At 37.5% G+C, this 19,813-nt stretch overlaps 4 protein-coding genes and 1 pseudogene across 5 annotated transcripts; 2 read left to right on the top strand and 3 right to left on the bottom strand.

The window, feature by feature from the left end:
• Nucleotides 1-1,166: 1,166 nt before the first annotated feature.
• On the top strand, nucleotides 1,167-4,997 carry LOC137731652 (delta(24)-sterol reductase). The gene is made up of 3 exons (XM_068470827.2): nucleotides 1,167-1,307; nucleotides 2,937-4,204; nucleotides 4,302-4,997. The coding sequence occupies exons 2-3, from the start codon at nucleotides 2,957-2,959 to the stop codon at nucleotides 4,758-4,760; spliced, it is 1,707 nt and encodes a 568-aa protein (XP_068326928.2). The 5' UTR covers nucleotides 1,167-1,307; nucleotides 2,937-2,956; the 3' UTR covers nucleotides 4,761-4,997.
• A 1,127-nt stretch (nucleotides 4,998-6,124) lies between these two features.
• Nucleotides 6,125-9,286, top strand: LOC137731076 (anamorsin homolog). The gene is made up of 8 exons (XM_068470149.2): nucleotides 6,125-6,366; nucleotides 6,842-6,959; nucleotides 7,327-7,493; nucleotides 7,571-7,669; nucleotides 8,235-8,391; nucleotides 8,525-8,658; nucleotides 8,754-8,828; nucleotides 8,915-9,286. Exons 1-8 carry the CDS (start codon nucleotides 6,364-6,366, stop codon nucleotides 8,951-8,953), a joined length of 792 nt encoding a protein of 263 aa, XP_068326250.2. The 5' UTR covers nucleotides 6,125-6,363; the 3' UTR covers nucleotides 8,954-9,286.
• A 306-nt stretch (nucleotides 9,287-9,592) lies between these two features.
• LOC137731077 (protein COFACTOR ASSEMBLY OF COMPLEX C SUBUNIT B CCB3, chloroplastic) lies at nucleotides 9,593-10,750 on the bottom strand. Its single transcript, XM_068470150.2, has 3 exons — nucleotides 10,606-10,750; nucleotides 10,462-10,511; nucleotides 9,593-10,208 (listed from the first exon to the last, which is right to left on the bottom strand). Exons 1-3 carry the CDS (start codon nucleotides 10,646-10,648, stop codon nucleotides 9,681-9,683), a joined length of 621 nt encoding a protein of 206 aa, XP_068326251.2. The 5' UTR covers nucleotides 10,649-10,750; the 3' UTR covers nucleotides 9,593-9,680.
• Nucleotides 10,751-10,877: 127 nt separating this feature from the next.
• Nucleotides 10,878-13,863, bottom strand: LOC137732025 (protein S-acyltransferase 11-like). Of its 2 annotated transcripts, none has more exons than XM_068471308.2 (4): nucleotides 13,652-13,863; nucleotides 12,507-12,729; nucleotides 11,762-12,060; nucleotides 10,878-11,575 (listed from the first exon to the last, which is right to left on the bottom strand). In XM_068471308.2, exons 1-4 carry the CDS (start codon nucleotides 13,667-13,669, stop codon nucleotides 11,066-11,068), a joined length of 1,050 nt encoding a protein of 349 aa, XP_068327409.2. In that variant the 5' UTR covers nucleotides 13,670-13,863; the 3' UTR covers nucleotides 10,878-11,065. The 2 variants fall into 2 exon arrangements, with proteins under 2 accessions (XP_068327409.2, XP_068327410.2); XM_068471309.2 differs by having other exon boundaries at nucleotides 12,540-12,729; nucleotides 13,652-13,810.
• Nucleotides 13,864-15,521: 1,658 nt separating this feature from the next.
• LOC137730787 (loganic acid O-methyltransferase-like) lies at nucleotides 15,522-16,983 on the bottom strand (annotated as a pseudogene).
• Between the last annotated feature and the right edge of the window lie 2,830 nt (nucleotides 16,984-19,813).

Below are 19,813 nucleotides of genomic sequence, written 5' to 3'. Positions count from 1 at the left end.
GCGATTCACGGACACGATGATTCTCCATAAAAAGTGCCCTTTATTTTTATATCTCAAAATATTGTTTTTTTTTTAATGACTCACGTATAACAAGTTTTTGGGCAAAGACTACCACTAATATTATTCACTCACCAACAACAAATAAATAGCCATGCAATATCGAATAACAACATGATTTATTATTAACAATATAGAAAATGTTATTTTGCATCTCTTATTTTATTAACAAATTTTCCTTATTGTGTTTTATAAATTTGAAGTGCATAATCAATTTTTATATTCTAATAACATCTGTCACGATACAGATTTACAAATAAAATTTTCATTACAATCAAATTACACAAGTAATTAATATTTATTATGTATTTAAAAAGTAAATTAACTATTGTATCATATGGTAAATCAGTGATAAGAAGAGATTTTTTTCAACATGCTTAAAATATAGATACATAAATCAAATTCGTAATATAAATAAAAAGACACTTAAAAAAAAAACCATCGATTTGATATAACAACATTAGACATATTATCCTTGTTTTGAGCATATTAAAATAATAAAAAGAATATATTAAAATAGAGGGGCATGACACGCGGCATGGGAAAGTCCGGAAGTGGCACATGGTGGTGGGCTGAGTCCAAAACGTGACAGCCAGCGAATCTTGTTGGCTTGGTTGGTGGAGATTTCCTTCTGATTGGATCTGTCTCGGGCTCTTCAATCTTTTGCCCCGTTGTTTTAGAACATCTTCAAAAAAGATATCAAAGCTGTTATATAAGTATATAATAGTAAAAATTGGCAATAAACTTTCTCGAAGTGAGCCTTTAATTTTTTACTCGGCGTTGAGTCAATTGAAGGTAAAGCCTTATGCTGTCAAATCTATTTAATATTTTTTTAATAGATTTAACGGAAATGTAATAAATGTGGTTGTGTATTTTAAGAATTTGATTGGTTGCCTACATTAATAGACTCCACAAAATGATAATTTTTTTTTAAAATAACATTATTATTTGACACATCAGTTGGATAAAAAAGTTTTACAATAAGTCAAATTGTCACATAAATCATCAAATATTAATTTAATATTTTAAATTTGACATCTTCGGAGATGCTATTATTTTCTTTACGTTTTTTTATTAATTTTTTAAGAAAGTTATAAAATAAATAAATAAACGCATTGGGCCTCGGACACGCACTGTCCCTCTGTCACTCACTCCCTCAATCACTCACTCTGGCCGCTTCCAGACTTGCCCTTAAAAGTCGGTTCCTCTACGGGCCTATCTTGCAATTAGTTCGCCATCTTCAGCACCAGGTACTCTCTCTCTCTCTCTCTCTCTCTCTCTTTAACATTGTGTTTTGATTACTGCTAGATTTTAGCCGGTTCGTTAGAGTTTGAAATTTTGCTATTTTTTGTTCGAATTTGTTTTCTTTTTGGTTTGGGGGTTGAATGTTGGGTGTGTTTTTGTGCTGAGATCTGTTTGTTTCCTGAGAAAACGAGAGAACAGGGAGCTTTCAGAGTATGGTTTGAGTCTTTCTGAAGTCTCCTATTGAGTGTTGTTGGACTTTGTTAGAGTGTGTTGAGGCGCAGCGTCCTCGGGTTTAAACCCTCACCCACTCTTCCCTTATTGTCCTTAGTGCTGTAGCTCCCTTCCTGTCCTTTAGCGTATCCTTTAGCTTAGAATAGTAACATCGCTCTTAATAATAAAAAAATATTTTTGGTAGTATCGCTTGTAATAAAAATATATATATATTTGTAAAGAGAAGTAGATCTTGAATTTTAGAGTCTCTAATTCTTCTTCAAGCCTTTGCTGATATTAAAGGTAGGATTACGGTATAGTGATATTTCTCTCCGCTTATAGGTGGGAGGTCTTAGGTTTGGGTTTGGGCGTTTATGGATTAGGTTCTAGCTTTGAAAGTGGTACCACTATATCTGGATATTATTTAAGATTTAGTTTTTGAAAATCTATTTTCTTGGCAAGCATGTAACATGTGCTTTGTTTTTTCAACGTATGTTTACAATAACTAATTGCCATTAAGGTTGTAACTGTCAATTTAGACATCAAAAATGTTACTTTTACCATATTTTTCATACCACATTTGTACCACCTCTCTTAAAAAGATGAGACCGACATATGTTGGTGGGGGCCAACCTCTATTAGAGAGGTGGTACAAATGTGGTATGAAAAATATAATAAGTATAGCATTACTCGACAAGGCAAAGATTTGTTGTGCATTTTGTGTTTAAAAATATAATAAGTATAGCATTACTCGACAAGGCAAAGATTTGTTGTGCATTTTGTGTTTAAAAATATAATAAGTATAGCATTACTCGACAAGACAAAGATTTGTTGTGCATTTTGTGTTTGCGAACTCTAGTAACTTGTAAATCTGACAGCTCACCATATGCAAATTGAGCTAATTTCTAAGTGGAAGCAAAATCTGTTCTGGAACTCTAATTGCATATCCTTATCAGGGTTTTACTTGTCACGCTCGATTTTCCAACTATAGTTATAGTAATCTCAAAAAGGAAAGTTTAGATGCCTGGTAAGACCGAAAAATTTGAGAATTATAAATTTGTAGCGCACATTACTTGCGGATCAATCTAATTTTGGTACCAATCCTTGCTTATCTGTATTTCCTTTTTGGGTAGAAGATGGACAAGATCTTTGTTGCATTCATGTATCAGTTATAGTTGAATTGTCACTTATCTTTCTCCTTTATTTGTTTGTTTTGTATTGTATTGTAGCTTTCATTGACATTGCCATGTCACGTTATTAGAATTTTGCATTTGCTGCAATCAGTGTGAGGGTGATCTGTTTATCATGTATGTAACAGATAGTGTAATGTATAAAGAATGCCTAATCCCATGTAATATGGTATAGAAGTATATACCTTTTTATTCCAATTGTGTTACCTAACAATTAAATTTTTCGTACAACAGAGTAGGCCTCCACTTCCAAGATGTCGGATCTTCAAACCCCACTGCGTCCAAAGAGGAAGACGGCCGTGGTGGACTTTCTTGTTCAATTCCGATGGATTGTTGTTATCTTTGTTGTGCTCCCCATCTCCTTCACTATGTACTTTCTCACGTACCTCGGGGATATAAGATCTGAGATGAAGTCCTACAAGAGGCGTCAAAAGGAACATGATGAAAATGTTCAGAAGGTCGTAAAACGGCTCAAAGACAGGAACCCATCAAAGGATGGGCTTGTTTGCACAGCACGAAAACCATGGATAGCTGTTGGAATGAGGAATGTTGACTACAAGAGGGCTCGTCATTTTGAGGTTGATTTGTCTGCATTCAGAAATGTCCTTGAAATTGATCAAGAGAGAATGATTGCGAAAGTTGAGCCCTTAGTCAACATGGGGCAGATAACCAGGGTAACTGTTCCATTGAATCTTGCCCTTGCCGTGGTTGCTGAGTTTGATGATCTTACTGTTGGTGGTCTCATTAATGGCTATGGAATTGAAGGAAGCTCTCACATCTATGGACTTTTCTCTGATACAGTTGTGGCCTATGAGATTGTTCTTGCAGATGGCCAAGTTGTCAGAGCCACCAGGGATAATGAGTACTCTGATCTTTTCTATGCTATTCCGTGGTCTCAGGGAACATTGGGGCTTCTTGTCTCGGCTGAGATCAAGCTGATACCCATCAAGGAATACATGAGGCTGACATACAAACCCGTGGTGGGAAATCTGAAAGAGATTGCACAGGCATACAGTGATTCTTTTGCTCCGAGAGATGGAGATCAGGACAACCCCGAAAAGGTTCCAGACTTTGTTGAAACCATGATTTATACTCCAACGGAAGCTGTGTGCATGACAGGTAGATATGCTTCAAAAGAAGAAGCAAAGAAGAAGGGGAATGTGATTAACGAAGTTGGGTGGTGGTTTAAACCCTGGTTCTATCAGCATGCCGAGAAAGCACTGAAGAAAGGGGAGTTTGTAGAATACATCCCGACAAGGGACTACTACCACAGGCACACTCGGAGTATTTATTGGGAGGGAAAGCTTATCCTTCCATTTGCTGATCAGTGGTGGTTCAGATTTTTGTTGGGCTGGATGATGCCACCCAAGATTTCTCTGCTCAAGGCTACTCAAGGTGAAGCCATTAGAAACTACTACCACGACAATCACGTCATTCAAGACATGCTCGTTCCTCTTTACAAGGTCGGGGATGCTTTAGAATGGGTTCACCATGAGATGGAGGTAAACATGTCTTGTTTTACCTAAACTTGAAAATCCATTTTGATTTTAATCATGTTCCCTAATCCATTTTGTTAATCCTGTTTTGTTGATTCTATAGGTGTACCCCATCTGGCTCTGCCCTCACAGAATGTACAAGAATCCCATCAAGACAATGATATACACCGAACCAGGCTTTGAGCAACACCGCAGGCAGGGAGACACGCATTACTCTCAGATGTACACAGATGTTGGTGTCTACTATGCACCAGGCCCCGTCCTGAGGGGTGAGGTTTTTGATGGTGCAGAAGCAGTTCGACGGATGGAGAATTGGCTGATTGAGAATCATGGGTTCCAGCCTCAGTATGCTGTGTCCGAGCTGAACGAGAAGAACTTCTGGAGGATGTTTGATGCAGGGCATTACGAGAACTGCAGGAGGAAGTATGGTGCTGTGGGAACATTCATGAGTGTGTACTACAAGTCCAAGAAGGGAAGGAAGACCGAGAAGGAGGTGCAGGAAGCTGAGCAAGCCATCCTTGAGACTCCTATCGCCGAGGTTGATGAGCCAGTGGACTACTGATTTTGATTTTTTAGCTGCGGATTCTGTTAGGACTCGTTGCTTTTCCTTTCTCCCTTGATTTCTAGTCAGTCTGATCTGAGTAGTTTCTTTCATGTGATGCTGTTTTAGCTCTGATGTTGTTCTAGTGTTTTTCGTATGGATTACGGGACTTTGGGTGTTTTTATTGACTTGAGACTCGCGGGATGTTTCTATTGACTTGAGACTCACGTTAACTTTAATGATGTTGCGTCTTCTTTTCGTTCTGGTTTGGTATTGCTGTAAAAAAGTTGTTTTTGCCGTGCTGTGAGAATAAGTTCATTTTTGCTATTTTAGGTTTTCAGCTTTTTTTCATCCAAAATTGTGAAAATAAGTTGTTTTTAAGTGTGTACCAAATATTGTTTTGAACTCAGCTTTTTTTTTATACCTATTTTTTATAGAAGCACCTTAGTACCAAACCAGTAGTAAGTTTTATGGTATAGAGTGCTGGTCAACATTTTTTTTTTTTTTTAAAGCACCTCGATGTTTTTACATTTGGAAGAGGGAGAGTTCGGTTAAATTACATAATGGGCAACTTAATTTAGTATTGAATTCGTCGTCTATGAGATTCGAACCTAAGACGTTTCATTTTTAAATGAAGAATTTCATCAAACGTAGTACTGATCAACTTTTAAGGACAAGGAAACTCAACTAGTTTTGCAGATTTTAATTTGGCCAAACTTGGCTTTGCACTTACGTGAACGATCCATAAACAAATCAAGGCCATAGCCTCTTTTATAGGAAAATCATTTCCGTACTTTTTTTTTTATTTGTCGTAACTTTCTTATTTCTGATTTTTAGCTCTCTTTTGTTTTATTCAATTTAATGTCTGAAAATAAAACTTGTGCATGAGAAGAAAATAAACTTCCCTACACATTATTGGCTTATTAACTTATCTACGCATTATTGACTTATCAATGGTGTGTGGTTTATTTGAAATACAGTCATAATGACATTTTGTTATAATTTAATTTATCAGAGAAAATGCTAGAGGCAAATTTTGGTAGTTCATCCATTTCTATGCAGTTTTTGTTTCATTTACACTATACAATGCCGAAATCAAATTTACATGTAACAAGTACACCACATGCTATGCATAAAATAAGAAAGAAACCCTAGATCAAAACAAAATTAAATAGATCCCTTTTACTTTTCATCCATTGATCTTATTGTATTCATTTAATTTGACGATCAGAAATTAGAAGAGAGTTGAGAGATAAAAATGTGTGTTGACCATTAAATTAAATAAACAAGAAAAAAGCTCAAATTTCCCCTATAGACCTTAACACGTGTCGAGACAACAGCTCTACGCGCGGTCAAGTGTGGCCAGCTCACGATCCCCACGCTTCGGTGTACACGGCATACGTCGTGTGCGACCGTCATACTCCATCACCCACGTATTCCTTTTAAATACTGCCCTTATTCTTCCCACGCAGCCCACCACATTACTGAACGCAAAAGAGAGAAAAGGGAAGTCGGCAGCGCACAAATACAGTACAAGCACGGGACATTGTTGGCTGACTGTAGAAGAACCGGTACGCTGCGTTTTTTCTTTTAGGGCTTGAAGATCTGTTCCTCCTTCGACGCCATGGTCAGTTTCTCTGGTCTTTTCTTTTTTTTTCAGTTCTCAATTTGTTTCCTTGTTCTGCAATTGCTTGCTTAGATCTTACTGCAATGCGATTGTTAGCGATTTTTCAATTACTGCGAATTTTTTCCTGCGAACCGTTTGGCTGCTCAGAAAACTGAAAGGGAAAAATGGAAGACGAAAGTTGAATACTTTTAACTCATGTGGTGAAAAAATTGAGTATTTTTAAGCAGATTTTAATCGACCTTTTTGGATCTGATTGCATAATATTATTTTTTTAATTTAATAATGAAGAACCTGACGTTATTATTTGTCAATTAATTGTCCTTTTATCAATTTTATTTGTGTTTGTGTCAGCTGTTGTTATTTGTTCTTCAGCCTCAAAAATTTCAAGAACTAAGCTTTTTTCTTATTGCCTGACAAATTTCATGTGGGAAAGAGGATGTAACCCACTAAAATTTATTGACCTTCATTTCTGCAGGGATCTGTGCTGGCATTTACAGATGATGGGGTTCTACCTGTTAGTCTAGTTTTTGATGCATTAAGGGAGCTCGGGACCGAAAAGTGTGAACCTCAAATTGTCACTCTGTCTTCTTCAAGTAAGTTTCTTACTCAGTTTTGTGATTTAATGTAGTTGTGTCTCTATTCTCCCGCAATGCCATTCAATATGTGTCCATGGGTTACAAAACTTTTTTTATCAACTGTTGCTTGATTAAATCGCTGCTTATGAACAAGATTCATGTCCGGGAGTCTGATATTTCGTTTTGTATCAGTTCTGCTTAGTTTATTGTCCATGGGCAGTATTGTATAGCATCCCAAGATCAATTGCTTAGTTTTTATGTTGGATCTACCGGTCTGGGATTAGCTATTTATTTTTATTTCTCACCAGTTTGTCATGTGCGCAGTTTACGCAGTAGCCAAAAATATAGTGTTCATCTCATTTTGTTTTGATATATGACATGACAGATCAGCTGCCGGTGGGGTCTTCCGCCGTGGACATTGTGTTTACTCTTTGTAGATCGATTGAATTTCCAAATGAGCAGTTGTTAGGGGAAATCTCAAGAGTCTTGAAGCCTGGTGGAACAGTCCTAATTTACAAGATATCTGATGCTTCGACAGGGGAAACAGATAAGGTCATTAATGTTGACATTGGGACATTATAGATTTTGTTTTGGCATGAATGAGAAATCTTACTTGGGTTCTCTTGCAGACCACCTCCGTTCTTGAGCGCAAGTTACTTTTGTCTGGTTTTCTAGAAGCAAAAGCTCTTCAAGTGAAATCAAGTTTACCATCTGAGTTATCTTTTGGGGTAAGTTTCAGTGTTACTAGTATCCATTGGCATAGATATCTAAATTCTCCCCCTTGCATGTTAATTCAATAACACAATCTCGATTCAACTCACTTCGGCCTTACTACCAACTGTTTGGAGTTGCTACATGGACCATTATCAGGATCTAGATAGGATCCTACTTGTGAAGTTTCTCCTGCCATTTAATCCAGTCGAGCACTATATTCTCCATTTAATTTCTTGTAGGCGTTTAATTGAATCTCTTCTACCCACCTCACCAATCTCCCTATTGTCTGAATTGCCCAAGGCTTTTGCACTGGAGTACTTCTGTTTTTTTTTTTGGGTAGCACATGAGTATTGCATTCGATGAACGTGTCCATTGTTATCTCTGATTTTTCCGATTACTCTAGCATTTCATAATTTCACAAGAATGAAAAGAATATCTTGGTTCACTATAACTGTATCAATAAATTTTATTTGTGGATGGATGCTTTTAATAAAATCTGTAATTTGGATCATGTTCATTTATCATGGGATATGCTTTGTGAATTAGTCATTCGAGCCTTAGTTTTGTTCTTTTTTGTAGGTCAAGGCTAAAAAGCCTTCTTGGAAGATTGGTTCATCCTTTGCCTTAAAAAAGACCACAAAAGCTTTACCAAAAATTCAGATCAATGATGATTCAGATCTCATTGACGAGGATAGTTTACTAACAGAAGAGGACTTAAAGAAACCCCAGCTGCTATGTAAGACATCATGGCCCAAAATGATGCTTTTTTGAATTGTTTTCATTGTTTGTCGGCTTCGTGAGATTCTTTTGGGGGCCAACTGTAATTTTTGTGTTCTTTTAACCATGTACCGAACAATGTGCTTGTGCAGCGAGTGATTGCGAAGTTGGAAGCACAAGGAAAGCTTGTAAAAACTGCATTTGTGGGAGAGCTGAAGAAGAGCAGAAAGTAGAGAAGTTGGGCTCCACTGTAGATTTGAGCAATTTCAAGTCGCAATGTGGCAGTGTATGTCCTCTAGTATCTCATCCATCTGCTTTTTAATGTATTTTTACTTCTCTGTTCAGTTTTGTTTACTTTGCTTTGAAAATTACAATCTGCAGTGTGGACTAGGGGATGCTTTTCGATGCGCTACATGTCCTTTTAAAGGTCTTCCTCCATTCAAACCCGGCGAGAAGGTATTTTCTTGGATTCAAAATCAATCCCTTGCTCCCTCTCTTGCTCTCTCTGGCACTCAGGCTAACGTTCAACATCTCTTTTCCAGGTATCATTGTCAGCGAACTTCCTTACAGCAGACATCTAGACTAGAACCGCCTTCCTCAGATACATCTGAATGGTGCTATGTGTTGATGGTTTTCTTTGCTCAAGTTACCGCGCTTCGGATATATGAACTTTTGGGTCGCATCTCTCTGGATCAAAACATAAATTCTGGTTCAGAATTTGACAGTTTGTGTCCTTAATTAGTTTGGTCCATTTTGTCAATGTCGTATTACTGTCGGGTAAAACTTGTTTCTTAGGTTTATGTTTGTCTCTTCGACTTTTCAAAGCAACAGTGCTTATTCCAGATAATAATCAGAAACTTATTATGTACCTTCTGCTGCAAGCCTGCAATGCATTAGCTCACTCTTCTCGACTACTTTTCTTCTCTTTCACATACTGAATTTCCGACATTTTCTGAGAGTCCATGAGTAGACATTTTCGGATGGAGATCCTCTCCGGAGTCCCCTCAGCGTTCATGAGAAATCTTGGCGTCAGAGAGAGATTACATGTGAAGGTCAATAGGATGGGTTAATTGGGAACACGAGGTTTAAATTGAATGAATTGTTTGGTCCACATACTCTAAAGTGTGAGATCTGAAGAGGATCTCAATCCTTAACATTTTCCACAACTTTTCTTTCAAGTACTGAAATGAAGATAATAGCGAAGCTATAAGAAACCATAAACGCGGGCAACGATGAAGTTGATTATTCACTCTTCCACAAAAAATTATAATTCCCAGATATCGCACAAGACTAATCTCGCATGTATTATTAGCTGCTAAGCTGTTGAGAGAGGAGGACAAGGAGGCCTTGAGGACCTACTAATATTTCATTTAGGAAGCTAATCAATCCGAACCACACCACCGGCGTTACATCCACACCGCCTAACGGCGGGATCACCTTTCTGGTTGCCATGAGAATCGGCTCTGTGGGAGCATAAGCCACCACATACGGGAACTTCCCAACCGGAAGTTTTGGGTACCAGGACATGACTATCCTTATTATGAACAGAAACGAAAACAGCGAAAAAAAAGGACCCAGAAACCCGATTGCTAGCCTTGCGGTTGCAGGGTCCAAATCTGCCACCACCAACTTGTGCGTTAGATTTGAGACGGTATGTGGTGTGGTCGGTGAGCCGCCGGTGCGGAAAATGTTTGAAACCGCATCTATATCATCAGGTGGCTTCAATGACAATAGAGTGGTAGGAGAAGGAGCTCCGACCTGGACCATACAGAAGTAACATTGTGCAATTATGAGCCCTTGCTTTGGCTGCCTTTCATTTCTTGTCTTGAAGCTTTCCTAACAAGATTGAAGAGAGTTTGTTGAAATCATATGCACAGAGTTTGAACAGAGCCAATTTTAGAGGGGAAGCGATTTCCGCACACTTCTCTTTTTCTCCTTAGCACTCTTCTTGCCTTTGGATTAAATTTGCAACAAAACATGAGCCGATGAGCGTGCATAAAGAGAAAATGGGTGTGCGCGGAAGTTATTCGCTTCAAGAAATTTAGCAAAGTTCAAATTTGCAAAGGAAAAACAGAACGGGGGTACTCACGGTAGGACTGAGATTTCCAAGCTTGGATATCCTTATCCTGGAGGGCCATCCTACAACGAATTGGAAATCAAGAAAACAAAATAATGAAATCTTACAGAAAGCTACTCTGAAATCGGAAAAACGAAAACCAGTTTTAATTGGTACCTTTAATCTGGACATGGTTGAGGAGATAAGAACAGGTAGCCATCGGAGAGAATAACACAGAGAGAGAGAGAGAGAGAGAGAGAGAGAGAGAGAGAGAGGAGGAGGAGGAGGAGGAGAGGACGAGCAACTGAAATGTTATCCTTTAAACGAGAGGTGGGGAAGTCCACTTTTAAACATGTGACCGGCAACGTCTATTGAAGGTTTCTCACTAATTACATTTCCAAAACATTATCTAACTCATTGCTGTAAGCTACATCTAACAGTGAATAAAATTAAACAAAATTGTTTCACCTTCTTCAATTAATTTAAATTTATAATACAGATTATCCACGACTCGATAAAACCACAAGTGTATACACCCCGCGAACCTTCAAACTCTTGCTTACCATGAAAGTAAAATCAAGCCCCCCTCCTAAAAAATTGACTAAAAGAAAAGGAAAAGGAAAGTAGAGTACTTCTTTTACTTCTTGTGTCTATGCGTCTTCTTTTGCAAACTTGGCAAAAATCTTGAGCGAGAGCAGAGGGGAAGATATCTTGACAAGGGATACGGGAATGCAAAGAAACGCACGAGGTTTTGGCAATCCTTCTCTCCAACTTCATCAGTTCCCTCTGAACTTAAATGACTCAAATAGGTCTTTCCCTCGTAAATAAAACTCAGCTGCTGCCACAGAAGTATGCTCAACCCTATCTCCAACGAAACACTTGAAACAAACAGATATAACAGAAGAAGCCCTCTAGGGGATAAAAGGACAGCAGATCTTAGCAAGCCATATATAATCTCACGGATAGCTGTTATAGCTGAATAACTGTCAAGGGCATGCAAGTGGTCCTCGGCTTCGTAGGTTATGGATGGCCAGATATGATAACACACATAGATAGCCATGATAGAAATATAGAACGTACTGGTGACAACTGATATGAGTAAGGCAATGAAGTGTCGGTGGTTAGCTGCACCAACACAATTCCCAATCTGCATCAAAATCATGCAGTGACATTGCTATTAGTATGCGTGTTATGATCTCAAATCCAAATCTACCAATTCTTACTAATACCTAGAGTCAAGTGATTAAGATAATGCATTCAATAGACAGAAAGATATTCCGTCAAACAAACGACCAACACATTTTCGAATTGGGAAGAAGATGACAACACTCACAAATGGGCAGTGATGATCCATGTCCAATATACACTTTCCACAGGACCGGCAATGATGAGTGCTAGGCGACTTTGGTTTTAAGCATTGGTGACAGAAGGTATAATTATCGAGGTCACCTTTCCCCACAGCTGGATAGCTTCCCCACACTCTGCACGGAGGTGTTCCAGCACATGCAAATGAAGCAGAACTGAATGTATAAACAGTGGCTACAGATAACATGAAGGTAATGATGGAGTGAAAAATTCCATGGAAATAGCTGATACCGAAAAGAACAGGGAATACCGCCCACACTCCACCACCTGCAATTTAAGGAAACATGTCAACATGAAAAATAAAAGAAAAACCTCATCAACGTAGTTTGGCCCTATTTCAAATTTAAATACTACACAGCAAAATACATAGAATTTGGGATTTAAGAGCTCTTGCATATGCAAAATCGATCTTCTCGACCTGTAGAACATACTAGACAATGCAAATTTGGTAACACGCTCCTGAATCCCCAAAAAGAAGCTATTAACTCCCTCATTGCAGTTTTACATTTTGCAATTAAGGTAAATTTTCTTAATCTTCTTTCATAGAAATCTTTTGACCATTTCCGATGGATCAATTAAATTTTCATACAGAAGAAAATATAGAAAAGTGAAATTAAGGATACCTAATTATTTGGGAGGGGTGAATGTCAACAAATGTGCAAGCAAAATGGAGAGAGATTCCAAAAAGAATTATACGAGCAACGAGTACGTACATATCACAAATAGCATAAACATGAACAGGATACCGACAAAGCAGCGATCCCGCAAGCGTCTCAACCAAAAGTACTTGCATTCACGTTTCCCCGCATTTTGATTTGTTAAAGCTCCACACCAACCACACTTGAAAATTGGAGCATTTGATGGAAGAAGAAGGTGTAATCCACAACCCCAACACGTGACGTCATAGTCCTCCTTGATGAAGGCTATGAAATGCTCCTACATGATGCAACCCACAAGTAAGCAACCAAGACAACAAGAAAAACTTGCACAACCAGTAAGATCCATCACAGGTGTTATGTTAAAATCAGGTAATACATGTTCCAGTTCTTCATCAACACATTTGCAGCCGGACAACCAATCCATTATTAGGTTCTCCGTTTTATGGAAAACGGAATAATCTAGCACAACGTATTTCTTGTAACATGAATGTCAATCATTCAAACGCAAAAGCACACTTAACAAATGGATAAGAAAAGCACATTTACCAAATCATCAGGCAAGGAATTGTTATTGTACTCAGTCTAAAGACAACTAAAACAAAATTTAAAAGGCTATTAGACTTTTTAACCAAAATTGTCCAACATGAAAATCGATAGAAGTGGTCCATGAGTTTGTCACTGTAAATCATTTTGGTCATTCTGTAAAAAAATATGTAAATATCCTTATTAAATTGTCATGTGAATTGTGAACCACATTTTTGTCAAACCAATCCCTCCGCTTAATAAGGATTTTTCACGGAAAGACCAAAATGATTTACTTCCAATAACCAAATTGAGGAGGTATGACAATCTCATGACCCTTTTGGCTAAAAAGCAAGTTAAAATAAATAAACTGATAGATTAAGCTTAAGCGCTTCCAGGTTCCAGCATCCGATTATCATTTAGCTTTTGGAAAAAGAGGAAAATAATAAATATGAAGAACAGGCACAGAAAAATGCAACAGAAACAGACCAATCAATTGGATTTTGGTCAATTACTATCTGATTAAACTACAAAGAAAAAAATGGATGAATTTACCTACCAAAAAATCTGATTAAAGTTTTGCACAAAGTACCGTCCGTCCCCGATAGAAGAAGAAAATTTACAAGATTAAAAAAGAAAAGAACAGAAAGCGACAGGAGACGAGAGAAGAGTTTGACCTTGGGCATGTCGGCCATGATTGGAATTGCCGTTGGAGCAGCAGCTTCAGAGGATTCAGAGAATGAAAATGTCAAGTGATTGCAGCTGAACCGGAATCGAATCCAAGTTCTGCAATTTCAAGGGCTCCCCCACCATTTCACATTTCATAGACCGACCAAGATTTTATTGATTGATTGGAGAATGTTCAGTACCAAATCGAAGGAAACTGGACACTTAACTGGAAATTTCGTCATCATTTTCTTGTCGCGTTTGACCGGATCCAATTTCCGGACCGGACAGCCGTACCCACCCCCCAATCACCCGCTTTGGACTCCCAAGTTTCCTTTTTGGGTCAGATTTTGAAATTTGGGCTTTAATTTTGAAACTTGGGCAGCGACAATCGTTGGGCCCAAATCATGTCCACCCAACTCATTTGGGTTATTTATAAAAGGTGATTCTCTCTTTGTCAAATTGTCTTACCCTGAAAATCAACATATTCTAGAGTGGCTAAGAATGTCCCTTTTAGAGCATCCAAATAAAATTGAAACGATACGAAGAATTGTTTTAGAGCTATTGGGCACCACTTCCTTAGAAGCTAGTTTCTAAGGTCAAGCTGAGTTCCACCCGCTCATGAATGAGTTACTTGAGGCCAATCAAATTGTCATTTTTTAAATGTTGTTTGTACGACTTTTGTCAGTTTAATTTTACATTTATTGTACAAGAATGTCAATCAAATTGTTAATTTTTCTTAAATTGTTTGTGTGACTTTTGTATGTTTCAGCATTTTATTTTTAGGAGTGTAGTATCCACACACCCTTCCAGTTTTTGACCCTTGGATCGGATGAATTGAAGAAGATTAAATGACAAAAATTAACGAGGGGTGGGTGAGAAGTAAAAAAGAGTGTGTGGATAACACATTTATATTTTTAAAGTTGTTTTGGGTCCTCAAAAGGAACAAAACATAAACATAAAGCATAAAATAAAATACAAATTTCACATTAAAGTAACCTCACCGTTACTTATTGCCTTGGGAATAGGCAACCTAATCCACTCTCGCCCCTCCCAAAACACTATAGCCCATTCGGGCAAGCTCAATGCTAGCCAGATGGAGACGTCAGACAATAATCGCCTAACCCAACGTCCTGTCCATGTGACACAAGGCAAACGTCACCCACAATTTAAATTTATTAAAAAGTTACCAAAAACAAATTATTAAAAAAATTAAAGCATAAAGTAAAATACAAATTCCATATTAAAGCAACTTCACTGTTGCTTATTATATTGGGGATAGTCAACCCAATCCACTTTTGCCCCTCCCAAAACAATTCACCCTACTCAGGCAATTAAACTCAAGGCGAGCTCGATGAAGAAGTCAGGGAATAATCGTGTGGCCTAGTGCCTTGCCTATGTGATGCAAGACGTTAGCCACAATTCAAATTATTAAAAATTTATTAAAAATAATTAAACAAATTAAAAATAATAAAATATTATAATTTTTTTCTATAAATAACTAACTATGTTCCTCCACTTTACACTACATTTCAATATTTTCAAATACTTTCAACCAATATTTTATTATTATCCGATATTTAAAATAAAGTTATATTTTTTATTTTATAAATTTAAAAATACTAATATTTTAATACGAATTGACGGAGCTATTCAATTTAAGGGTGAAAATGCACTTAGGCAGTTATTGTTCATTTAAGGAGATTGAATTGTATATTGCCCCGGAAGGCCTTACTACTACACTAGAAATGCTCTTAGAGAGATATACAAAACATAAACTCATAAAGCACAAAGTAAAATACAAATTCCACATTTAGAGAGAAACAAAAGCAAAAGTATAACTAACCACACAAAAAGTGTTAGCACAATATTTGTGTTGCTTCATTTGCGTTTGAGAGCAAGAAACAATTGAGTTCCTTCCTTACAACAAGATTCTATTTGGTGAACAAGTTCTTCACTTTTTTTCATAAACCCTATCAAACACCTGATCCGTTATCTCACTTCCAAAATGCGTTTTAAAATTTTCCCCCAACCCAGCTCTGAGCTGCATTGCGAGTCTCTGTCCGTTGTTTAGATGACCGATTTTTAACAATGGGCTTGTCGACTCCGTTATCACTATGCTGAAGCATCCATTTCTTTTGATCAGCTCCATCATCTCCTTTGGAGTTGTGTTGTATATTGGAATGTTGAATGAGTCCACCTCTTATTTGCTAATCAGTCTCGACAAGGTGGAGTGTTACAAAACAAACATAGAGGAATTAGATGTGTTATAGGAGACAGACACATTGCCATAACCAATTGACCTAATTCTCGTCTGTTAAATCTTTCTAAATGAACACATAAGAGTTGCTAATTGACTTACTTCCTTGGCAATCTCCATGAGAGTAGAGCCCATAAAATCAAACATGATGCCATTTGGAATCCGAGACGGAAAGGTCCCATTTGGGATGGCTTGCATGATTATCACCATCATTCCACCTACCATAAGCTCTTTGGCCCTAGCTTCCAAGAATGCAGCTATGTCCTTACCAAATTGTGCTGCATAACCATCAACTACTTCATCAAGCGAAGTCGTATAGTAAATCTTCCCCTTGTTCCAAGCCGGATAGTTATTGTCTACCACTTGCTCTGGTACCTTAGAGAGCCAGTGAGCCGCATTCAAAGAATGCACGAAATGGAGTGAAGACTCGGGGAATAACTGGCCGTGGAAAGACCTCGGCACACGAGCTGCAAAGTACTGCCTTTCTGGAGGCAAAGACGCGAAAAGGGTGTTGAAATCGTTAGCTACGTGATCAATGAAGAATACTTGGAATTCAGGCATTTGGGAGGAGATGCACTAGGATTGGTACTTGTGTTTCACTGCTTGGACACTAAAGAAAGTGTTTGGTCCAACTGAACATCCCAAATATGCTATCCGAAATGCGTTGCTTGGATTGCAAGAAAAGTCTTCTACATCAAGCTTCTCTGCTATTGCATCATCAAGTAGAGACTTTGCAACATTTGCAGCCTCTCTCTGCACAACATATTACGTAGTTTAACTATGTCAACAAAATGTATTCTATGTCATGAGAATTGAAATTCAAAACGTCAATGCAGATAAGCTAATTGGTTAGAGCAGTGTGTTCTATCTATACCCAAATTTAAATTCCCTATCCTGTAATGTATACAAATTTAACGTAAATTACCGTATTGTTTATAAATAAAATAAAAAGTAAACATGAATAACTATAAGAGTTGGTAGAACTGAAAGAACCTGGAAACAAGAGTTCTTGGTGTAGCTGTATGCGCCATCTCCACCGTTCCTCGGATATGCTTTCGGCACTGTGGTTCCTTTGCTGCTCATTTTCATCTCTCTTTCTCTCTCTCTCAACAATTGTACAGGTTATCAGTGCAAGAGATCTGCAATTTATATAGCGCACACACAGAGGATCGCATGATTCACATCTAGTTGACTAGTATTCGGACAGAAAAGTGATTCCATTTCTTTTTTTTGGAGCAGTTTTCTTCACTTTTTAGTGTGTGGCCCACTTTCTTTGACAAATGAGATTCAACACCGACATCTCCATCTATAATTTCTTTGCCAAACGACGTCATGTATAACGCAAATGCGGGGAGAAGGGTAAACGAAAAATAAATAATCAAACGAGTCAATAAAAATTGAAAGGTATAAAACCTATTTTACTCGCAGCCCTCTCACAAATATGAAGAAAATTTCGGTATGACTGCTTGACTAAAGTAACTCTCACTTCAAGTAGAAACCGGATAAGATTAAGTTCTAAGCGAATCAAAATGCATGGAGTCTCGGCTCTAGCGAGAGAGATTATAGATGACATGATCGGGCGATTTTCTCAGTGCAACCATTAATATCGAGGTGGCATACCAACCAAAAAAATCTTTGTATTGATCCGAAATGAACCAAAATTTCAGAAAGACCAATTAAATTCTCATGGTTTTCTATCTAAATAAATTCTCATGAATGTTACATCCAAGTAAGTCAAGCCTCTAGTTCAATTAGTGACAATATGAACTAAAAATTCTAATATTTACAGTCTTTTGCACATAACATGTTATACACACATCAAATTGTTTTGTGTGCTGACCTAATTCTCTCTAAAATCTCCTTCAGCGCTTGCTCCTTTATGTGATACTCCGAAAACTCTATCCAGTCTGATACGAAAAACTGTCAAGCCGATGCCCAATTGAAATGCCTAGTACCATCATCACTCAAGTCCCAAGCTCCTTGAGCAATCTCATCAAAGAGTTGATCTCATCCCCAGCTCGAATACCTATAGAAGAACCAGTAGTCGCTGACATATTGGTTTCCTAACTTGAGCTCCTCGATTTTATCAAGTGTTGCTAATTGATCAAGAAAGTAAACACCCGTCAGGACTTCCAGATACTCATTCTTAACAAATATTCGAGTTAATGCAACAAAAGGCATTCCACTCTTTATAAGTGGTCCTTCAAAAGCCTGCTGGGCCTCAGATAGCATCTCAAGCCCTTTCTCCAATTCAAGAAGAACATCCCATTTGATATTCTTGTTCACCCGCCAAAGCGCCATTGGCTAAAAACATCCGTTTTCACACAAAAACCATCTTCAACTGAGGGTTAGATCAAAGGGCTCGAGGTTCCCACCTGATCAAAGATGGGAGATGTGGCCAAAGGGCTGGCCAAGAGCAGCCAGCCCACCAGCCTTATAGCCTAGCCCCGTCAGGTTACTATTGGAATTTTTTTTTTTTTTGACGAATTTGAAAAAAAAAAAAAAAATCTGTAAGTACCTAAGCCATTTCTACACCATTTCTCACATACTTTTCACCATTCCATACTATCTTACCTCATTTTATTTCAATTATTCACATTCTATTCTCTTACCTTTTCTAATAATCTTTCCTTTAATTTTGTCAATAATTTTCAATTGGCCACATCTGCAATAAAAGGAAGGGCTTGGATTCGAAAAGAAGATGAAGCTCTTTGCAAGGCTTATAGATGAGATCTCAGAAGATAGTGTCAAGGGTAGTTCTCAAACAAGTGAAGGTGTTTGGAGGTGTGTGAATTCTACCCCAATATTTAGCTAATTTATTAACTTGGAAGCTGAATATAAGAAATGCCATGTAGATAAGAATCCAATCTAAAATTTGCACAGCCAATTACATCTCGGCACATGATACTCGAAATCCTATTCGAAAAATTATTAAGATTACATAAAGATAAGAAATATGGAAAGTTACTTACTTTAGCGACACGTATCACTCGAAATCATATCCAAAAAATTATTGAGATTATATAAAGATAAGAAATCCGATGGCTTATTCATTTGGCGATAAGTGACACTCAAATATATGTCGAAAAATCTTATTTTAATATGGTAGTTTAATTTAAGTAACCATATTAATTCAATTAAAATAATAAATTATGTTTGGCCTATGACCCTTTAGCCCCCTCAGTTGGAAATGATATAAAATATGATTTAGTACTGTTCATTAAAATATAATTTATTGCAGGGCTATAGGCTAAAGGGAGATATTTGGCTCTCTTTCGGTTAAAGATGGCCTTAGAATTCAGCCGAATGAAAATGGACTCGCGAGTCGGGTATTTGGTTATGGCGGGTCAACCTAGCTGATCAATGAATCATTTTGGGCTAGGTTGGCTAGGCTTAAGAGAAGAAAGACAAGTCTGAAGCCCAGCTTAATCGGTCCATACTAATTAGTTGGTAGATGAGCTTGCCAGGAGAGAGACACGACAAGATGAGAGAGTATAGAGTTCAACTGCTTGCAATTCAGAACGAGGAAACAGACATTGTGTTTGAATTTAAATGTAAAAAATTAAAAATCGCACAAAGTGCAATGAGACATCCTAATCCTAAATGTCCAGTAATATAATCTACCAAAATTTGGGGATAAATCCAAATGAAAACCCCTGCATGTATCACATTTATTTCAACAAATCCCCAAATGGCCACACTTAATGAGTCCCCTACCTCATTTACATGCGTAATAATATTTTGAGAGCATAGCTGTCTAATACGAGTTTATAAATAATGCATTTAAGTATCACAATACATGATTTACATATTTATAATTAACATAAATATTGTTGATATTGTACCTTTTTATTAATTTTATACAAAATCACCCATTTATTAATTTCTAAGATTTTATGAAAAATTTTGATTG

The sequence above is a fragment of the Pyrus communis genome, chromosome 16 (assembly GCF_041283825.1).
Source record: "Pyrus communis isolate YQ-2024b chromosome 16, ASM4128382v1, whole genome shotgun sequence".
NCBI classification, from domain to species: domain Eukaryota; kingdom Viridiplantae; phylum Streptophyta; class Magnoliopsida; order Rosales; family Rosaceae; genus Pyrus; species Pyrus communis.
Note: the sequence above shows the minus strand (reverse complement) of the source record. Positions and strands in the feature narration are given on the sequence as shown.

Excerpts from the sequence above, each read along its gene's own strand:
- LOC137732025 (XM_068471308.2), bottom strand. Across the intron at positions 12,061-12,506 it reads GTTTATGCTATTTGTGATAT|GTGGTGGAGTGTGGGCGGTA; the intron begins GTACGTACTCGT and ends CTTAAATTGCAG. Across the intron at positions 11,576-11,761 it reads TGGATCATCACTGCCCATTT|ATTGGGAATTGTGTTGGTGC; the intron begins GTGAGTGTTGTC and ends ATTTTGATGCAG.
- LOC137731077 (XM_068470150.2), bottom strand. The coding sequence starts at position 10,648 with ATGGCTACCTGTTCTTATCTCCTCAACCATGTCCAGATTAAAG. Across the intron at positions 10,512-10,605 it reads CAACCATGTCCAGATTAAAG|GATGGCCCTCCAGGATAAGG; the intron begins GTACCAATTAAA and ends AATTCGTTGTAG. Across the intron at positions 10,209-10,461 it reads TTGGAAATCTCAGTCCTACC|GAAAGCTTCAAGACAAGAAA; the intron begins GTGAGTACCCCC and ends CAATCTTGTTAG.
- LOC137731652 (XM_068470827.2), top strand. The coding sequence starts at position 2,957 with ATGTCGGATCTTCAAACCCCACTGCGTCCAAAGAGGAAGACGGCCGTG. Across the intron at positions 4,205-4,301 it reads GGGTTCACCATGAGATGGAG|GTGTACCCCATCTGGCTCTG; the intron begins GTAAACATGTCT and ends TTGATTCTATAG.
- LOC137731076 (XM_068470149.2), top strand. Across the intron at positions 7,494-7,570 it reads CGACAGGGGAAACAGATAAG|ACCACCTCCGTTCTTGAGCG; the intron begins GTCATTAATGTT and ends GTTCTCTTGCAG. Across the intron at positions 8,392-8,524 it reads AAAGAAACCCCAGCTGCTAT|CGAGTGATTGCGAAGTTGGA; the intron begins GTAAGACATCAT and ends GTGCTTGTGCAG.